This window comes from Vanessa atalanta, chromosome 6 (genome assembly GCF_905147765.1).
Source record: "Vanessa atalanta chromosome 6, ilVanAtal1.2, whole genome shotgun sequence".
Lineage (NCBI taxonomy): Eukaryota > Metazoa > Arthropoda > Insecta > Lepidoptera > Nymphalidae > Vanessa > Vanessa atalanta.
The window spans coordinates 7,350,675-7,366,277 of NC_061876.1; the positions used below are offsets into that span (position 1 = coordinate 7,350,675).

At 31.3% G+C, this 15,603-nt stretch overlaps 3 protein-coding genes across 4 annotated transcripts; 2 read left to right on the forward strand and 1 right to left on the reverse strand.

The window, feature by feature from the left end:
• Positions 1-1,299: 1,299 nt before the first annotated feature.
• Positions 1,300-4,500, forward strand: LOC125064997 (probable serine hydrolase). Of its 2 annotated transcripts, XM_047672376.1 has the most exons (4): positions 1,300-1,749; positions 2,548-2,758; positions 3,141-3,785; positions 3,841-4,500. In XM_047672376.1, the coding sequence occupies exons 1-4, from the start codon at positions 1,651-1,653 to the stop codon at positions 3,852-3,854; spliced, it is 969 nt and encodes a 322-aa protein (XP_047528332.1). In that variant the 5' UTR covers positions 1,300-1,650; the 3' UTR covers positions 3,855-4,500. The 2 variants fall into 2 exon arrangements, with proteins under 2 accessions (XP_047528332.1, XP_047528331.1); XM_047672375.1 differs by having other exon boundaries at positions 3,141-4,500.
• Positions 4,077-6,385, reverse strand: LOC125064998 (tRNA methyltransferase 10 homolog A). The gene is made up of 4 exons (XM_047672377.1): positions 5,620-6,385; positions 4,872-5,018; positions 4,645-4,750; positions 4,077-4,326 (listed from the first exon to the last, which is right to left on the reverse strand). The coding sequence occupies exons 1-4, from the start codon at positions 6,121-6,123 to the stop codon at positions 4,172-4,174; spliced, it is 912 nt and encodes a 303-aa protein (XP_047528333.1). The 5' UTR covers positions 6,124-6,385; the 3' UTR covers positions 4,077-4,171.
• A 1,398-nt stretch (positions 6,386-7,783) lies between these two features.
• LOC125064996 (argininosuccinate lyase) lies at positions 7,784-11,107 on the forward strand. Its single transcript, XM_047672374.1, has 8 exons — positions 7,784-7,934; positions 8,024-8,218; positions 8,435-8,659; positions 8,740-8,840; positions 8,913-9,106; positions 9,458-9,801; positions 10,139-10,326; positions 10,917-11,107. The coding sequence occupies exons 1-8, from the start codon at positions 7,926-7,928 to the stop codon at positions 11,080-11,082; spliced, it is 1,422 nt and encodes a 473-aa protein (XP_047528330.1). The 5' UTR covers positions 7,784-7,925; the 3' UTR covers positions 11,083-11,107.
• Positions 11,108-15,603: the final 4,496 nt, after the last annotated feature.

Sequence of the window (15,603 nt, forward strand, 5' to 3'; positions counted from 1 at the left end):
ATATGTAACAAATACCTACAAAAGCGTAAATCACCAAATGTTACATTTATACAAAAAAAAAATAGAATTAATAAATGATGATGAATAACAATTCGAGTTAAGTTTTATTTATCTAATGAAACATCCTACTATTTCATCTAACTTTTAAAAAACTACATCCATCAAGACATCAATGAGGAGAAAATGTTGATAAATACAAACCTTATACTTTGATCTATTGAGGTCTTAATTCATATAGATATAATCCGAGCGCAATCAGAATGGGAGCCAAAAGACACGCGCGGTCCGGCCAGTAGCGATAACCTCGGCAAATTCGCATCAATGACTCGCGAGACGTTCTGTTTGATAGTATGGATTTGCTTTAGAGATAATGTTATTATTAATAGGTAGACAAAGGTAATACATTAAAGTCTTAATTAATTATATAGTATAATACAAATTAAAATTAAAAAAGGTTGTGTACAAATCATGACCGCGTGGAATGGTGCCAAGAATGCTAACACCATTTTTCCGTTGAATCGCAATTCCGATCCTCTGGGAAAAAAAGGAACTAGTCCACCTGTGTTTTAATTAAGTTTTTGCACTATTACTCCAAGATTCAAGTGTTTGTCAATCCCACGAAAGAATTATCATTTATTGGTAGGTAAATGATTAAACCACCTGTTTGTAATATAATATAAACCAATCCTTACATCGTCAAATACGTCACAAACCTTGGGAACTAAGGTGTTATGTCTCATGTGCCTGTAGTTACACTCACTTACCCTTCAAAACAATTATTAGTGTTGCTGTTAGGCGGTAAAATAGCGGATGAGTAGGCGGTTCTTACAGATGGGCTCACACAATGCCCTACAACGAGCTATCAATTTCAGTGTTTCACATCTGCTGAGAGCCTGGTTTAGGATTACCACTGTTTTTTTTTATTTAAACAAACTGAAATCTATTCCATTACCTTTCCTTTCCTTTCTCTCACTAGTGTATTTTGTGCGATTCCCAAATAAATATTAATATATTTAGTTAGCTGCAAGTCATTAAAATAGTATGTTAGAATTTAGTTTCTCTAATTATTCTTATAAATTATAAAATTAGGTTTTCCATATCCTTTGAGCATAAAATGTTATAGAATAATTTTATGCTCTAACTACTAAAAAGATTTTACTGTAAAAAACAATATAAGTCAATGAAAAAAAACTAATCACGATGTTCAAAGTCTATTTAGAGTTATTACCATTAGCTAGTAGCAACTAAAGTATTCAGTCGCATGACACTACAACTTCATACCATTGGCTGACGTAATACGGCCTTGAGCGATTTCATATCGGGCTTCACTATCCTGGTTTAATAAATTGTTCTAGGTTAACAGTTAAAATGTGCGTGTGCCCAAATGTTTATTTAATTATAGATTAGGTTATTAATAACCTTGGCAGTATTTAAAATGAACAATTTGCAATTGTGATTTCGTCTTGAAATGTTATATTAGATTATAGCAGTTTCACAGATTAATCATCTGTTATATAACTTTTAACGTAAAGGCTCTGAGAAGTGATAGAGTTAATGACATTTTGTTTTGCATGTATAACATAAAATAAGTACATTGATTGTAGTTCGCTCGAATAAACACAACGTGAAGTTGTTTCAAAGTGACAAGCAATGGCTAAAAAGCTGCTATATCCTACGATATTAAACCCTAATAACTTGTTTATAAGACCTATATCGAAAAATATTCAGGTTAAACACATTCATACTGAGGTAAGTCCCATCATTTTATTTATTTTTAATTAAATGTGCATGTATGAAACATACTTCCTGTGTAATACAAAAATGTTATGGTTCAATAATTTGATTACATTTTTATTCACAAAATGATAATATGACTCATGAATATGTATATAAGAATTGTATAAAAAAATATCAAATTATAACTAATAACTAAAATGTAATAAGTTTTATTAAATCTATGTAATTAGCCTAAGATGTATTTAATTTACTGGGTAAAAAACAAAATAAAATTAGTATATAGTAGTAACCCATTGGCGATGTGCCTGGATTCTCTTCCATCGGTTCGGATTTGGGGAATAGAGGATGAACCTGTGTTTGCACTCGCATTTGTGGACTATAATAATAATTTACATACATTATTTGGTTTCCTTATTGATTAAATTAAATTAAATTAACTATATACATATATCATGATTTCCATTCATTCACGATATATTTATGTCGATATAATATATCCAGCTTGAATAATTTTAATGTGTTAGATTCGTCTTTATGTACATAATTGTATAGACTCATATCAATTGTGATAATTTGTTTTTCTAAATATTAAAGTATGGCCGTTGATTAACTATGCATTGTAATTAAGATCATAATTATGTTTCTGCCCTATTCCACCGATTCCAGCTCCTGAAATGCACCTATGAAATTTATTGGTTAATAATAATATCCCATTGATCATATCAATTTGTATAGCATTGCGATATTATTATTTAAATTTATATTATTATTTATCGCATAGCGTTATAATTTTTATATTTTATCTTTCAGACTTCTGTAAAAGAAATTCAAATTCCTGTAAAATGGGGACACGTAGCAGCAAAATTGTGGGGTGGAGAAAACGAGAAACCGATACTTGCTTTGCATGGTTGGCAAGATAATGCTGGAACCTGGGATACTCTAGCGCCGAAACTTTGCATTAAGCGTCCGATATTAGCAATTGATTTTCCTGGCCATGGACTTTCATCCTGGATTCCGGAAGGTAAATTTATCTCAACCTAGAGTTGAACATTTAGCTAGCTTGTGCGTTTGCTCTGGGCTCCCGGAATCCTGATTCGGGAAAAAGTTATTGTTATTTTCTGTCAAGAAATGCTCAGTAAACGATCGATATCGATCTGCAATTTAATCGTGCCGTAAACTACAAAAATACCTCTATCTCACACAGTAAGGAAACTAATTCGAAATCGCTTTCATGCACAAAGACAAACTAGGTGACACTCTTTTTTAACGTCAACTAAATTTAATGCTTTCCTTCTATTGTTATTTATTTTATGAGCACAGAAACATTGATAACGGGTTACCCTGAAAATTAATATGTTTATTTAAGAGTACATTAAGATATAGTGATTTTTTTATGTTTTCAGGGATGCAGTACTACACGTGGGATCTAGCTCGCTTTATTCTGTATTTAAAGGAATATTTTAAATGGGACAAAGCATCACTACTATCTCACTCTATGGGCTCCATAGCTGGAATGCGATTCGCGAGTGTTTTTCCAGACGAGGTAGATTTTTTCATCGCAGTCGATAGTCTTATTTACGACGATTACGATTTAAATCAAATAGTAGAAAATTACCCTAAGATTTTACGCAAAATAGAAAAAACACAATCGTTAAAAGGAGAACCGCCAAGCTACGCAATGGAGGAAATGATAAAAATATGGCATTTAGGGACTAGGAAATCAGTTTCTATGGAAAGCGTTCCGCATCTCATTAAACGTGGAGCGAAAGCGTCAAAAATTAACCCTAATAAGTACTATTTTTCAAGAGATCCTAGACTAAAACATACTTTATTTTGCGTTGAAGATAAAAAATTTGTAGAGGCTCTCGTCAAAAGATTAAAATGCCCAACACTTTATCTTAAAGCAATAGATTCGCCTTACGCTTCAGACGAGCATTCGGTGGAAATGCGAGAAGTACTTGCTCAAAACAACAGTGATTTTGAGTGTCATTTTTTACCTGGCACGCACCATGTGCACTTAAATAATTCCGAAATAGTGCTGCCTATTATTTTAAAATTTTTAGAAAAATATAATTTTGTCAAGTAGTTAATACAATTATATCTTTCTAAAAATTTAATATAGCAAAATAATAATGTGAAATGATTTCAGTATTTATTTGCAACTATTGTGATACAAATATTAATAACTTCCTAATGGCCTTATTTATTTTTGTATATTGATATAGTTTTACACAAAACCAATATTACTACAGTTTTTATAAACTTGCATTTAGAATTAAGCAATAAAATAATATTTAACAACATTACAAAACATGTGCAATATTCTTTTTTTAAGCAAGTATTTATATTATCAATAAAATAAGTTATTAAATATATTAACATATTTATTTTATATTGCAATTTAAACAATAACATAATCATTCATATTCTGATGTTAATTTGTACCATCACTGTCAAAGGAGACATCTATACTCGAAGAATAACTATTAGTAGAGTCACAAACATGTGCTCCTTTTCGTACTGGCAATACTTTAATGAGTGCGTCTTGCCACGACATACCTTCACACACTCTGAGCACAATCTCAAATACTGTAACAAAAAATTGTTATTTTTTTTATTACATAAGATCTGACTTGATATACTAAATGCCTACCTTGTAACATATCATTTTTTATTTGGTATTTTTTATAATCTGTCATGACTAATCATCATTATTATTAAGACAATTTGCTAAAAATATTTCAATAAAGTGGTACTTAAAACCTTGTAGCAATTTTTTTTTTTATGATGTTTTTTTTTCCCTTCCATTAAAATAATATTATATATATAATATTATACAGTAAATACTCATAAACTGTTTATACTCTGTGAATAATAATGTTTTTAATATTATTTATAGATTCTTACCATGATCGATTGTTAAAACCTTTCTCGTCTTCATATTGACATATTTATTTAAAGGTAGCTGACCATGTCTTATACCTTGTTCGACTGCAATTTTATGACACAGACCCTGCATAGAATAATATGGATAATAAGTTTAATTAAATTCCACATGCTTTTTTTTTATAATTGACCAAAATATAAATCAGCAATGAGAAAAATAATTAGGACTAAAACTATTATCGGCTGACCTTGTGTTGGTTATGATCCACTAAACCTCCTATTATATAGTAGGTGTCTTCTTCAAAACATTCAATAATATTATCAGATTCACTTGTCAAATAAAAAAGTTTATCCTTTGGAAATTTATTGAGGTATGTTTCTTCATGATAAACTATCTAAAAATTGAATAGTAATATAAAATAAAATAAAAGCAAATAAAATGAAAGAGGAAAAATAAATTGTATACACTTCATAATAAGTTTTTTTAACTTTTTAGTTTTCTTAGACCTTTATAGAAGCAGAGTTTTTAGTATATCCCAACACACTGCTTAAATGCAGGTTGGTGGATACATGTGAAGCAGATTTTCATCCTGCACATGCAGGTTTCCTTATGATGCATTGGCAATAAATAACACCCTAATCAGTATTTTAATATTATCAAATAAAATTATAACTTTAGTGGCAATTTACATTAATTACATTTAAATGATAAATTTAATTTTCCAATATTGGTTGAAAATTCACCAAGTATGTGTTAAAATTTATAACCATATGCAGGTTGCTATCCTTTAAATTTTCCTTTACTACTAAAGCTTAAAATCAATTATATACATCAACTAAACATTTATTTTTAAATTGTGTTTATGGATTTTTTGGGACTTCAGTTTAGACCATTTTTTGTCCCCTCTGCCTAAATCAGGCATATAATTTGCAATATTTAATTTAAAATATTACTATTACTGTTCTAAAAACATTATTTACGCAATGCTTACTTACATCCCAATGTTCATAACCATTATGTCTAGACATATCAACTCTAGTCTTTTCTCCAAAGCTGGTTACATGAAATTGTAAAGGTGATTCTGACCGCCTGTTAATTGAATAACATCTTAAAATTTGTTTAATCACTTTATACCTGTCTTTTTCTATCATCAAATTATCAAAACTAAGATCTATTATGATACCAATATTTTTCTTCGGTTTCTCAAGCTTCATTTTCTTTAATGCCTTTCTATTGGGACCTAAATCTATATTTTCAGCCTTAGCTTTTCTTCTCCGTTCTTTAGCTCTGGCTTTCTCTTTAGATCTTTTTTCAGCTTTACTATTTTCCCACCTAACCTTCTTCAACCATTTGCGCATTTGATTTTTTGTAAACGGCCGCGGTAATTCTACCCCATCGTCACCTTTTAAGCCTGGATCTATTTTAATATCAAAAAGACTATACTGTGGAAAATTAGATTCATAGTTCAATTCTTCTTTAGTGGAATTTATTTCTTCCATTTGTAAATATTTTTAGTAAATTGAAAAAATATAATCATTCAAATTAGTTTCATTAAGACTATTTTTATAAGTCCTAAGCAAGTTAGGTTAAGTCTTAGGATTGGTAAATATCACTGTATTATATAATTACATAAAAAACTAAAGTTCCGCATTAATATTATTTTGCATTTCCTTAACATCTACATTCATTAAGCACAAATACACGTTCTTAGTTAGTCCCTAGATCCCATTTTGCTTATCAAAATACAAACAAATTCACATGTGTATATTATGACACTGACAATGACAATTAACACCGGAAAACGTCATTTTTCACTTATTTTTCGGTACGGTTAATACGTAAAAGACTGCTGGAGCTACAAAGTGAAATTTAATAAATTGAGTAATACTCTTTAGAATATTATGTTAATTATATTTATAAATTTAATCATATACATTTAATTTTACATAATGCCCTATAGCTAAAGTAGTGCCATACTGGCATTCCATTGTACTCTTATTTCATACAATTCGGTAAACACTTACTTTTAGTTTTGGTTAAATATTCAAAGATTTTTACACATCGTTGCGATGTAATTACTGATCTATATCATTTATATTTTAATTTGAAATCATAAATATAATCTTCTTTCCTTAATTTCTCTAATTACACGATTTCATTACAATTAAAAATTTAAGTTTTTAATTGTGGAATGCGATACTTTATAACATAATGTATGAGTTATTTTCCCTTTCTATAAGATCTATATTATTAAATATAAAAACCCTATGCAAAAAAATGTATGTATAAATCAACATTTTCAAGGGAACCACTTATAAAATAAAATAAAAAGTTAGTATCTCTTATCGAATTTATATAAACAAATTTTATGTGCATGTGGAGGTCGCTCAACAGGTGGCACATTTTCCCGTCCTACCTAGCAATAAAATCACAATACCATACCAAATAAAAAAACAAGCAAAACAATATGTAAAACCTGAATAAGTGGCTACAAAATAAGGCTGCAAGGCAATAATTGTCTTCTTATATAATACTTTCGGAGAAGAAAGCAAAGGCTCTAAATATACATTCATGTTGTGTATCTACCAACCACCATTAGATCGTCGTAAAACATATTCCTAAACATGTCATGAGAACAAAGTTGTTTATTATATAAAGCCATCCTTATTTTAACATTTAATTATGTTAGGCCCTTTACAATATGCTTATATATTTATTTTGTAAGAGGAATAAGTAATCATTAATGAGATATAGGCACAGTCAGCGTCAAATAATTAAAGACGATCAGGGTATTCAAATAAATAGACGCAACCAAAAAGTCAATAATATCGGTACAAACAAAGTTTTCTTATCGTCGTCAACAATATACTCGCTCAAAAGGTCGAGACGTTTAAAATGTCATATAGATCGTTTCAGTCAAACCGCCATAAATATGGTTACAGTCATCTCGCCAATGGTATCCAAAATATATGTGTTTGCAAAAATAAATCAACATTTTAATAGTACGCTTATAAAACCAGCACGTATTTTTTAGTTATATACAACACTTTACTTAGTCCACCGTAATCGGTTAAAAAATTAAAACTTTTATAATTCTATTCTAAGTGTTAGTACAATGTAAATTTATAATGGATAACTTCGACCTAAGTTAACCTATAGATATGATAACTACAACATTTAGTACCGAAATAGAAAGAATATTTATTTATCTCATTCAAGTTTGTACAAAGATAATAACGACATACCGAGTTGTATAAATTATATTGCGTCTTACTTTACAATTGTAAAAATATCAAAAATAATGACTGATGTAAGTAATAGCATTATAATTATACAATTTAATTATTTATACATTGAACATTAGATTAATCTTGTTGGTTATATTTTGATATTTATCAGCGATACAAATTATGGGGAGGTTGTTTTGAAGAAGAACCTTCTTCAGTATTAAGGCGTCTAAATGACTCGCTAGGAATAGACTCGCGACTTTATCGTGAAGATGTCAAAGGCAGCAAAGCATGGGCGGAAGAACTACATCGAAGTGGACATCTTTCTAAACAGGACAATGATGCTATACAAAAGGGACTAGATAAAGTAAGTTACAGTTATTTTTAATTTAAAATACAATACATATGTACCTATATACTTTTCAAATAACTGATTTTAAGTATTTACATACAGTAAATATATAAGCATCCTAATTAATTATAATAGCATTACATTTGTAAACAAACTTTAAATAAGCGAATTTGTTCCTAGATAAAATATAACGCACAACAAATATATTTTTTTATAATTTGATATACTAAGGTGGAGGAGAAGATCGCAGAGGAGCTCTACAAAAATGGAAAGCTAAACGATACTGAGGAAGACATACATTCCGTTGTCGAAAGACGTCTAACAGAGCACGCCGGAGAAGCCGCTCTACGCCTGCATACTGCTCGTAGTCGCAACGATCAGTCCGCTACCGACACGAAGTTATGGATGCTTTCTTCGCTTAAAAGAATTCAAAACGAAATTATACATCTCATCTCGGTAACATTTTTAAGCAACACAAACAATCATTTCGATAATTTTAACTTTATGTACAACAATATCTTTTTTACATTCAAAAGGTTCTCGTAAAACGGGCAGAGCAAGAAATAGATACAATATGTCCGGGATATACTCACTTGCAACGAGCACAGCCCATCCGATGGAGTCACTTTTTATTGAGGTAACCCCTATTAATACTTATTTTGAAACAGTAAAACCTAAATAATCTTACGTAATTTGTACATGTCAACAGCTATGCTTGGTCATTTCGAGACGACGTGACAAGATTAGAAGAACAAAGAACTCGCTTGTCATCTTGCCCCCTCGGAAGTGGTGCTATTGCCGGCTGTGCTTTGCCGATTGACCGAAAAAAATTAGCCGAAAGCTTGGGATTTCAAAATGTTACACCCAACTCTATGTTTGCTGTTGGTTCAAGAGACCACATAGGTAATTTCTTAAACGTATAATCAAACCAATAAGTATTAAAAATTTAACTTAATTTATTTTTTTACATTTAAATTAAAACACATCCTACAAACAAAAACTAAATTAACAAAACAATTTCGAAATATACTTTGTATGGGCTCATATTAATTATTTCATAAACCCGATATATTAATATATATATATATATATGTGTATATCAATTACGTTATTACATACTAATATAACCACTATGTTTGGATGTAATTTATTGTGTTTATATAGTACTTACGAGTATATTGTATCATTCTGCGGGCGAAATTAATAATGCTTTAAAGGTCAAAATGTAATAAAGTGTCGTTGTTCATCTTTTAGTTGAATTTCTCAATTGGGCATCATTATGTGGATTGCATCTTAGTAGATTAGCAGAGGATTTAATAATCTACAGTTCTCAAGAATTTAAATTCATACAGCACTCCGACCAATTTTCTACTGGCTCCAGTCTCATGCCCCAAAAACGTAATCCCGATGGCTTAGAACTTGTACGGGGATCGGCTGGAATATTACTTGGCGACGCATTCTCATTTAGCTGTATCTTAAAAGGCTTACCGAGTACATACAATAAGGATTTACAATCGGATAAGGAAATCCTGTTTAGAGCATATGACAGACTGTTGGATTGCTTAAAAGTCACAGTGGGAACCGTATCTACCATGAAAGTTTGTATTTTACCTGATATATATATATACATTATTATTATTACAATATAATATTTATATATAAGTTCAAAAGCAATTATTAAATTTTATATTTTTTTACTTTACGAACTAAATATACATTATACATACAGCTGAACATTAACAGGCACGTGGAATGGCGGGAAGAATCTTAGCATTATTTTCTAGTTGAATCGCAACGTTTATATTATGCGCAAAATAAGTTAGGCCAATACACTGAAATCATACAGTCTTATAGTTAAGAAAAACGTATCAAGTATTTGACGAGGTTTTGTTTTAAATCATATTGATATTTCGAGTTTTCATACTGCTGACTTAGGTCGACTTTGAAAAGGCACGTAGCCTCCTTGAGCCCGGCATGCTGGCGACGGACCTGGCGCACGCACTGGTGCGTCGCGGCGTGCCGTTTCGCCGTGCGCATCACCTGGTCGGTGCCGCACTGCGCCGCGCCGCCGCTCTCGAGCTCGATCTGCAACAATTGCCGCATCTCGAATATGTCGCTATATGGTAACACCTGTTATGGATATATACACTAAATCAATACCAATTATAGCAAAAACACAATCATATTAATCTGTTCTCTAAGATGTTTATATTCATTTACGTCCTTGTCTGTTTGGTTCGAATTTGCAATCGTTTTTAAGCTTGCTTCTCGATGAACTTGATAGATACATAGCTCAGAAGTTTCAAGATTGTATCAAATTAATTTAAAAACAATGTACTAAATATGATAACTACTGAATAAAATATATGAATTCGGTATCAATACTAACATAATGTTAAATTTTATAGCTCCATAAAATATTCTTAACCACATATGAATTCAATTGCACTGAAAAATTATGATTGTTACTTTTAAATGGATAAGAAGAGAAATGGAGATGGAGGATTGTAGAAGTAACGAAAAATGGATTGCATGATTGGCAATTTCACATAAACGAAATTGTGTGAATGTTTTCAATGACTCCGTAAAACCTACTCATTGGTGTTTATCCACTAGTATTAGTAATTTTTTTATATTTTATTTCTATTAAAGATAATAGAAATAATTACTGCACAAAATTAATCCCATTCTATAAGTGTGTTTTGTTTTTTAGCCCTGAATTTGGCACTGAAGAAGAACTAATGAAAATTTTCTCCTGGGAGTCAAGCGTAGAACAGTATACAACTGAAGGTGGCACTTCCAGAAACACTGTTTTGCAACAAATCCAAGAATTGAATCAATGGCTACAGGGCAATATTACAACTTGCGATTATAAATAAAAGCAGTTTCACCGTTATATCTATATTTTATAGATTTTTTTTCTTAAAAATCTTTTTAATCAAATCGTGACAGTTTGGCATTAAAATACCTAACATAATGCTTGCAGAGTATTGATGGTCTGATGAAATGGTAAATATTTCATACAGTGTCAAACTCAAGGTTTTTCGACCATAATGACCACCATATGCTCCATTATACATTAACAAAAAAAATATAATCAACAAACATTATCTATAAATAAAATCAATAAAGTTTGACACCTTATCATATTAATTTACTAGGATTAAATATTGTCCTATTGGACATGTTTTTTCAAATATATGTGTCCTTATCATTTATTGACAACGTCGGTTTAACTGGGATATTTTGTTGGAAATGTATAATAATTACCTTTGCCATCTGGCAAGGCAAAGCAAATGAGACAAATAACTTTTAGATAGAGGATGCTAAATAAAATAGGCGTTATACTGACAATCTAAATAAAACATACCAGGCATGCAAATGGTGCAAAGGTGAATCTACTCGCCAATCCAATAATGTCTTTGGATGGTGGTCACCACATCCTTGTGGTGGTCTTCCTTACGCGATGTAAGCGTATTGCGTTACTAACCACAGGAACTACGATAGTATGTCCCTTGTGCCTGTAGTTACACTATACATATCTCTCACCCTTCATGTCGGATCAAAACAGTACAAACTATTGATGTTTGGCGGTGGAAAATCTATTGAGTGGCTAGTACTTGTACTTTGTACTTGTACTCCTACCCAGACGAGCTTACACAAAGCCCTACAACCAAGATCCTTACAGTCATTTAAGTTAATATATATGACAAAAGTCCAAGAATTAATCCCTTCCTATTATTGGACTTCCAAATAGCTAATCCAAACCCATAATACATAGGTATAAATAGTATTTAAAAACGAGATTTAAATACAATTGAAATGGTAAAGTATAGCCCAATAATTCAGTCTTCTATCTCAAATAAAGTATCATTAAGTTATAAAATTTGCCAAATGGATGAGAATACAATTAATAAATATTGTAAGGTACTTTTATTTAAAAACCTATTAAATTACATTTAATAACCTATACAGAAATACCCCAATAATCCGTGGTTTTAATCTAAATTATGATAATTCGTGTTTACTGTTTATAAAGTTAAAGTGACTTTAAAACGAGCGGTTAAGCTACAGTTTCATTCATCAACGAATCAGCAATGGCATAGTATTCGATATCATTTTTATTCTATCGTAAACATTATCAATTTTATTTGTGTCGTGTAAACTAGTATAGTATAGTAAAGTGTTAATGAATATTGATATAAAATGTAAAGTAAATCCCTTATAAGGTTCGTTGTCAGACAAAGGACTCTTTAAGAAATATGATGGATTTAAGATATTTAACTAACATAACGTTACACCTTACAAATTTTATAATATTATAATAGGTGAATACATTTGACTCCAACTACATGGTTGTAATATGTGTCTTTAGATTATTCACCGAACTGAAATGAAAATAAACCACGACTTATCACACCAATATTTAGCATTTGTTATCATACATACATGTAGACTTAAGTACCTGCAAATATTGTCACGTTACAGCGTCAAATTAAGTCACCTGAATAAGGTTATGTTATTATTTTTTGCGATTCAACTACAAAAATCAATAATTTCTTAATAAATATACTCATTTATTGTATCCTAAAACAGGAGAAAAAGAAAGAATTTCCGAACTAATGGCGCCCTAAAGTACATCAATATGTCTCTGCAGTACTAGCCGCATCGAAGCGTCAAAATGTCATTGAACAATAACAGAATTATTCAAGATAAATGAGCGTATATTAAAACAATTTTATATTTGAACGATCCACAAATTCAGTAAGTTTTCAATTAAATAAATCATACACACAAACACACATAATTCACTGTATCGGAAATTAGAGATTCATCGTACACATGGTGCGCGGGAAATCTTGAATGTAGCTGTCGATCCAAGATGGCCGCTTCGCTACCATCGACGCGACGCTTCACAAGAGCGCTGTTCAACGCCCATTGACACTCTTTTCCAACCAGTATAATTCAACAAGATGGCTCATTATGCGCTGTCATGCTCTATTCCAACCATAACCATAAGGAGAAAAGCCAAATAAACAAAACTCATGAGTCGTAAGAGCCGACTAACGATTTAAAAAGTAAGACACCGCCTTCAATACAATCGAATGTGAGAATCGAACCACCTGTAGTCAGGATCGAACCAGCGTCTTTTTACATCGCTAACCATTGGGCTATTAACGCTTACGTAATAACAACTTGTTATAAATATGTATTAAAAATAGTTACTGTATAAATCTAGACCGCGTGGAATGGTGGCAAGAATGCTAGCAGCATTTCCCCGTTAAATCCGGGAATAAACCGAACCAGCCCTCCTGTCACCAGTGGAGGCAATAAGACGAGGTGTTATACTTTTAATGACACTACTACACTACTAATCCAAGGGCCAAGTATTTCGACAGCAAATGAGACAAAAAGTAAATTGACATAAGACACGAATATTTGTATCGATTTTTTTTCAGCTTTTTCGCAGCGGCACTGGCTCTTAACATTATTTCTCGGATATGAGACGGGGCCAGCGTGTCAATGCATGTAGCGTCTCACACAGGGGCCCGACGTCGTTCCCAGGGAACTAATGTCAGTCCATCACATATTTTACCATCCTCACGACTAATTTCAGGAGGCTCAGTAAGAGCAGGAACGTCGATAGTAGCAAGAGCCCTTTTCATTGTGTCATTAGGAGAACCGTGGCAGAAAAGCCTACCTGAACTCCTTAAACAAGAGAGACCATGTAAACCGAAAAAGTCAACTTAATTTCCACATGGACATCTGTGCTCAAAGCACAGATAAGTTATAAGGTTTATTATTAAACCTGATTTAAACATATTTATTTTATGATTTAAATGGGTTAAAATTCTAAAATTTTGCTCAGTTCTGATGACAATGCATTTTGATGGATGGCATGATCTCGGTGGCCCTTGAGTCAAAAGCATTTTTTATTTAAGTGTTAAAAATATAGCAAATTAGTAAAAGGTAGTAAAATTGACTTTTTCTAAATTTCATTTTTTTTTCAAATATATTTATTCATTTCACTTTAACATTAAAACACTTCAACCAAGATGTACCTATGTTCAATTAAAATAAATGTACCTATTTTATAAAAAAACAATGCCACATATTGCCAGGCACCCAAGTGTTATGTGATTGAGTTGCCTATAAGCTGTCACGCACGCGGCCGCCCGCAAAAACGTGCTTTCGAACAGAAATAACTGACAAAGAGCTTCCTCTCCCCGACTCTAGTCATAACCGCCTACAAAACTTTTGAAACGGATTATCACCTAACATTCCTACCTCAGTCGACGACCGAAGCGGCAGGATCGTTGTCATTGTTTAAGGTATCCACTTCTTCATAAATAGAAAAAGTTTTCTAGAAACATTTTAAAACCACTTATTTAAATAATGTCAAGAATATTATTTCAAAACAATTGTAAAAAAAAACATACCTAAAATAACGTTCAATTAATTTTATACAGAAAAAAGAACTTTACAGAATGGCTTCTCTGCATATGTTAAAGTTATCTGCGATGCTGGTGTTCATAATGGGCCAATGTACTCTTGCATACAAATTTAATTCACTAAATGACAATTCATTGGACGAACAAAATGTGCAGAATTTACCCAATAAGGAGGTAAGTAAAACAAAATTTCATGATGAAATTTATGTATTAGTGTAATCAATTTTAGTGTTGCATAGAAATCTATAAAATATTTCGGTTCCCTCATTCTGGTATTAACAAATAAAATAAGAACGCATAGAATCTAGAATCAATTGTGTCTAAACTAAAGGGCGTACTTATTTATATTTTTATTAGATCAAATATAAATTTATATTTTATAGCTATTTATATTTTATATCTACTACCATATCGTGCAATAATTTTATTTCGATTTTCTATCTATTCTACGATACGCTTTCTTTGTTGTCTTACTGGTCGGTTTATATTTTCCAGTTTAACGGAAACTTCAATAGTTTTATATCGCGCAGTAGCTCAAGTCAAATATTCAGATTATCGGTATTCGCTTAATGACAATGATAGAATGATAGTCGTGCGATTAGTGTGACGCACCATTTTCAACGTTATCTCATCGAAAGTTCAGCAATGTAGAACAGCCTAAGTGGCCGCGATCGTTAATTAAATTTAAAAAAAATACTAATAATTGTAAATAAATTTATGACAAATAGTAGTTTCAACGGATTAAATACTGGCCTATTTAAAAGGTACGTTTGTTATTTTGCATCTTAGGAGGACTTCTTTTTTTTTTGTATTCTCATTTTAAGAGCTGAGTCACTTGAGTGACTATGTTGCTCTGCTAGTAGGATTTCCTAATCGAAAAAAAAATATATATATTTATTAATATCCTATATATTAATAGCGTAATCCGATTCTTGTCCCAGTGATTAC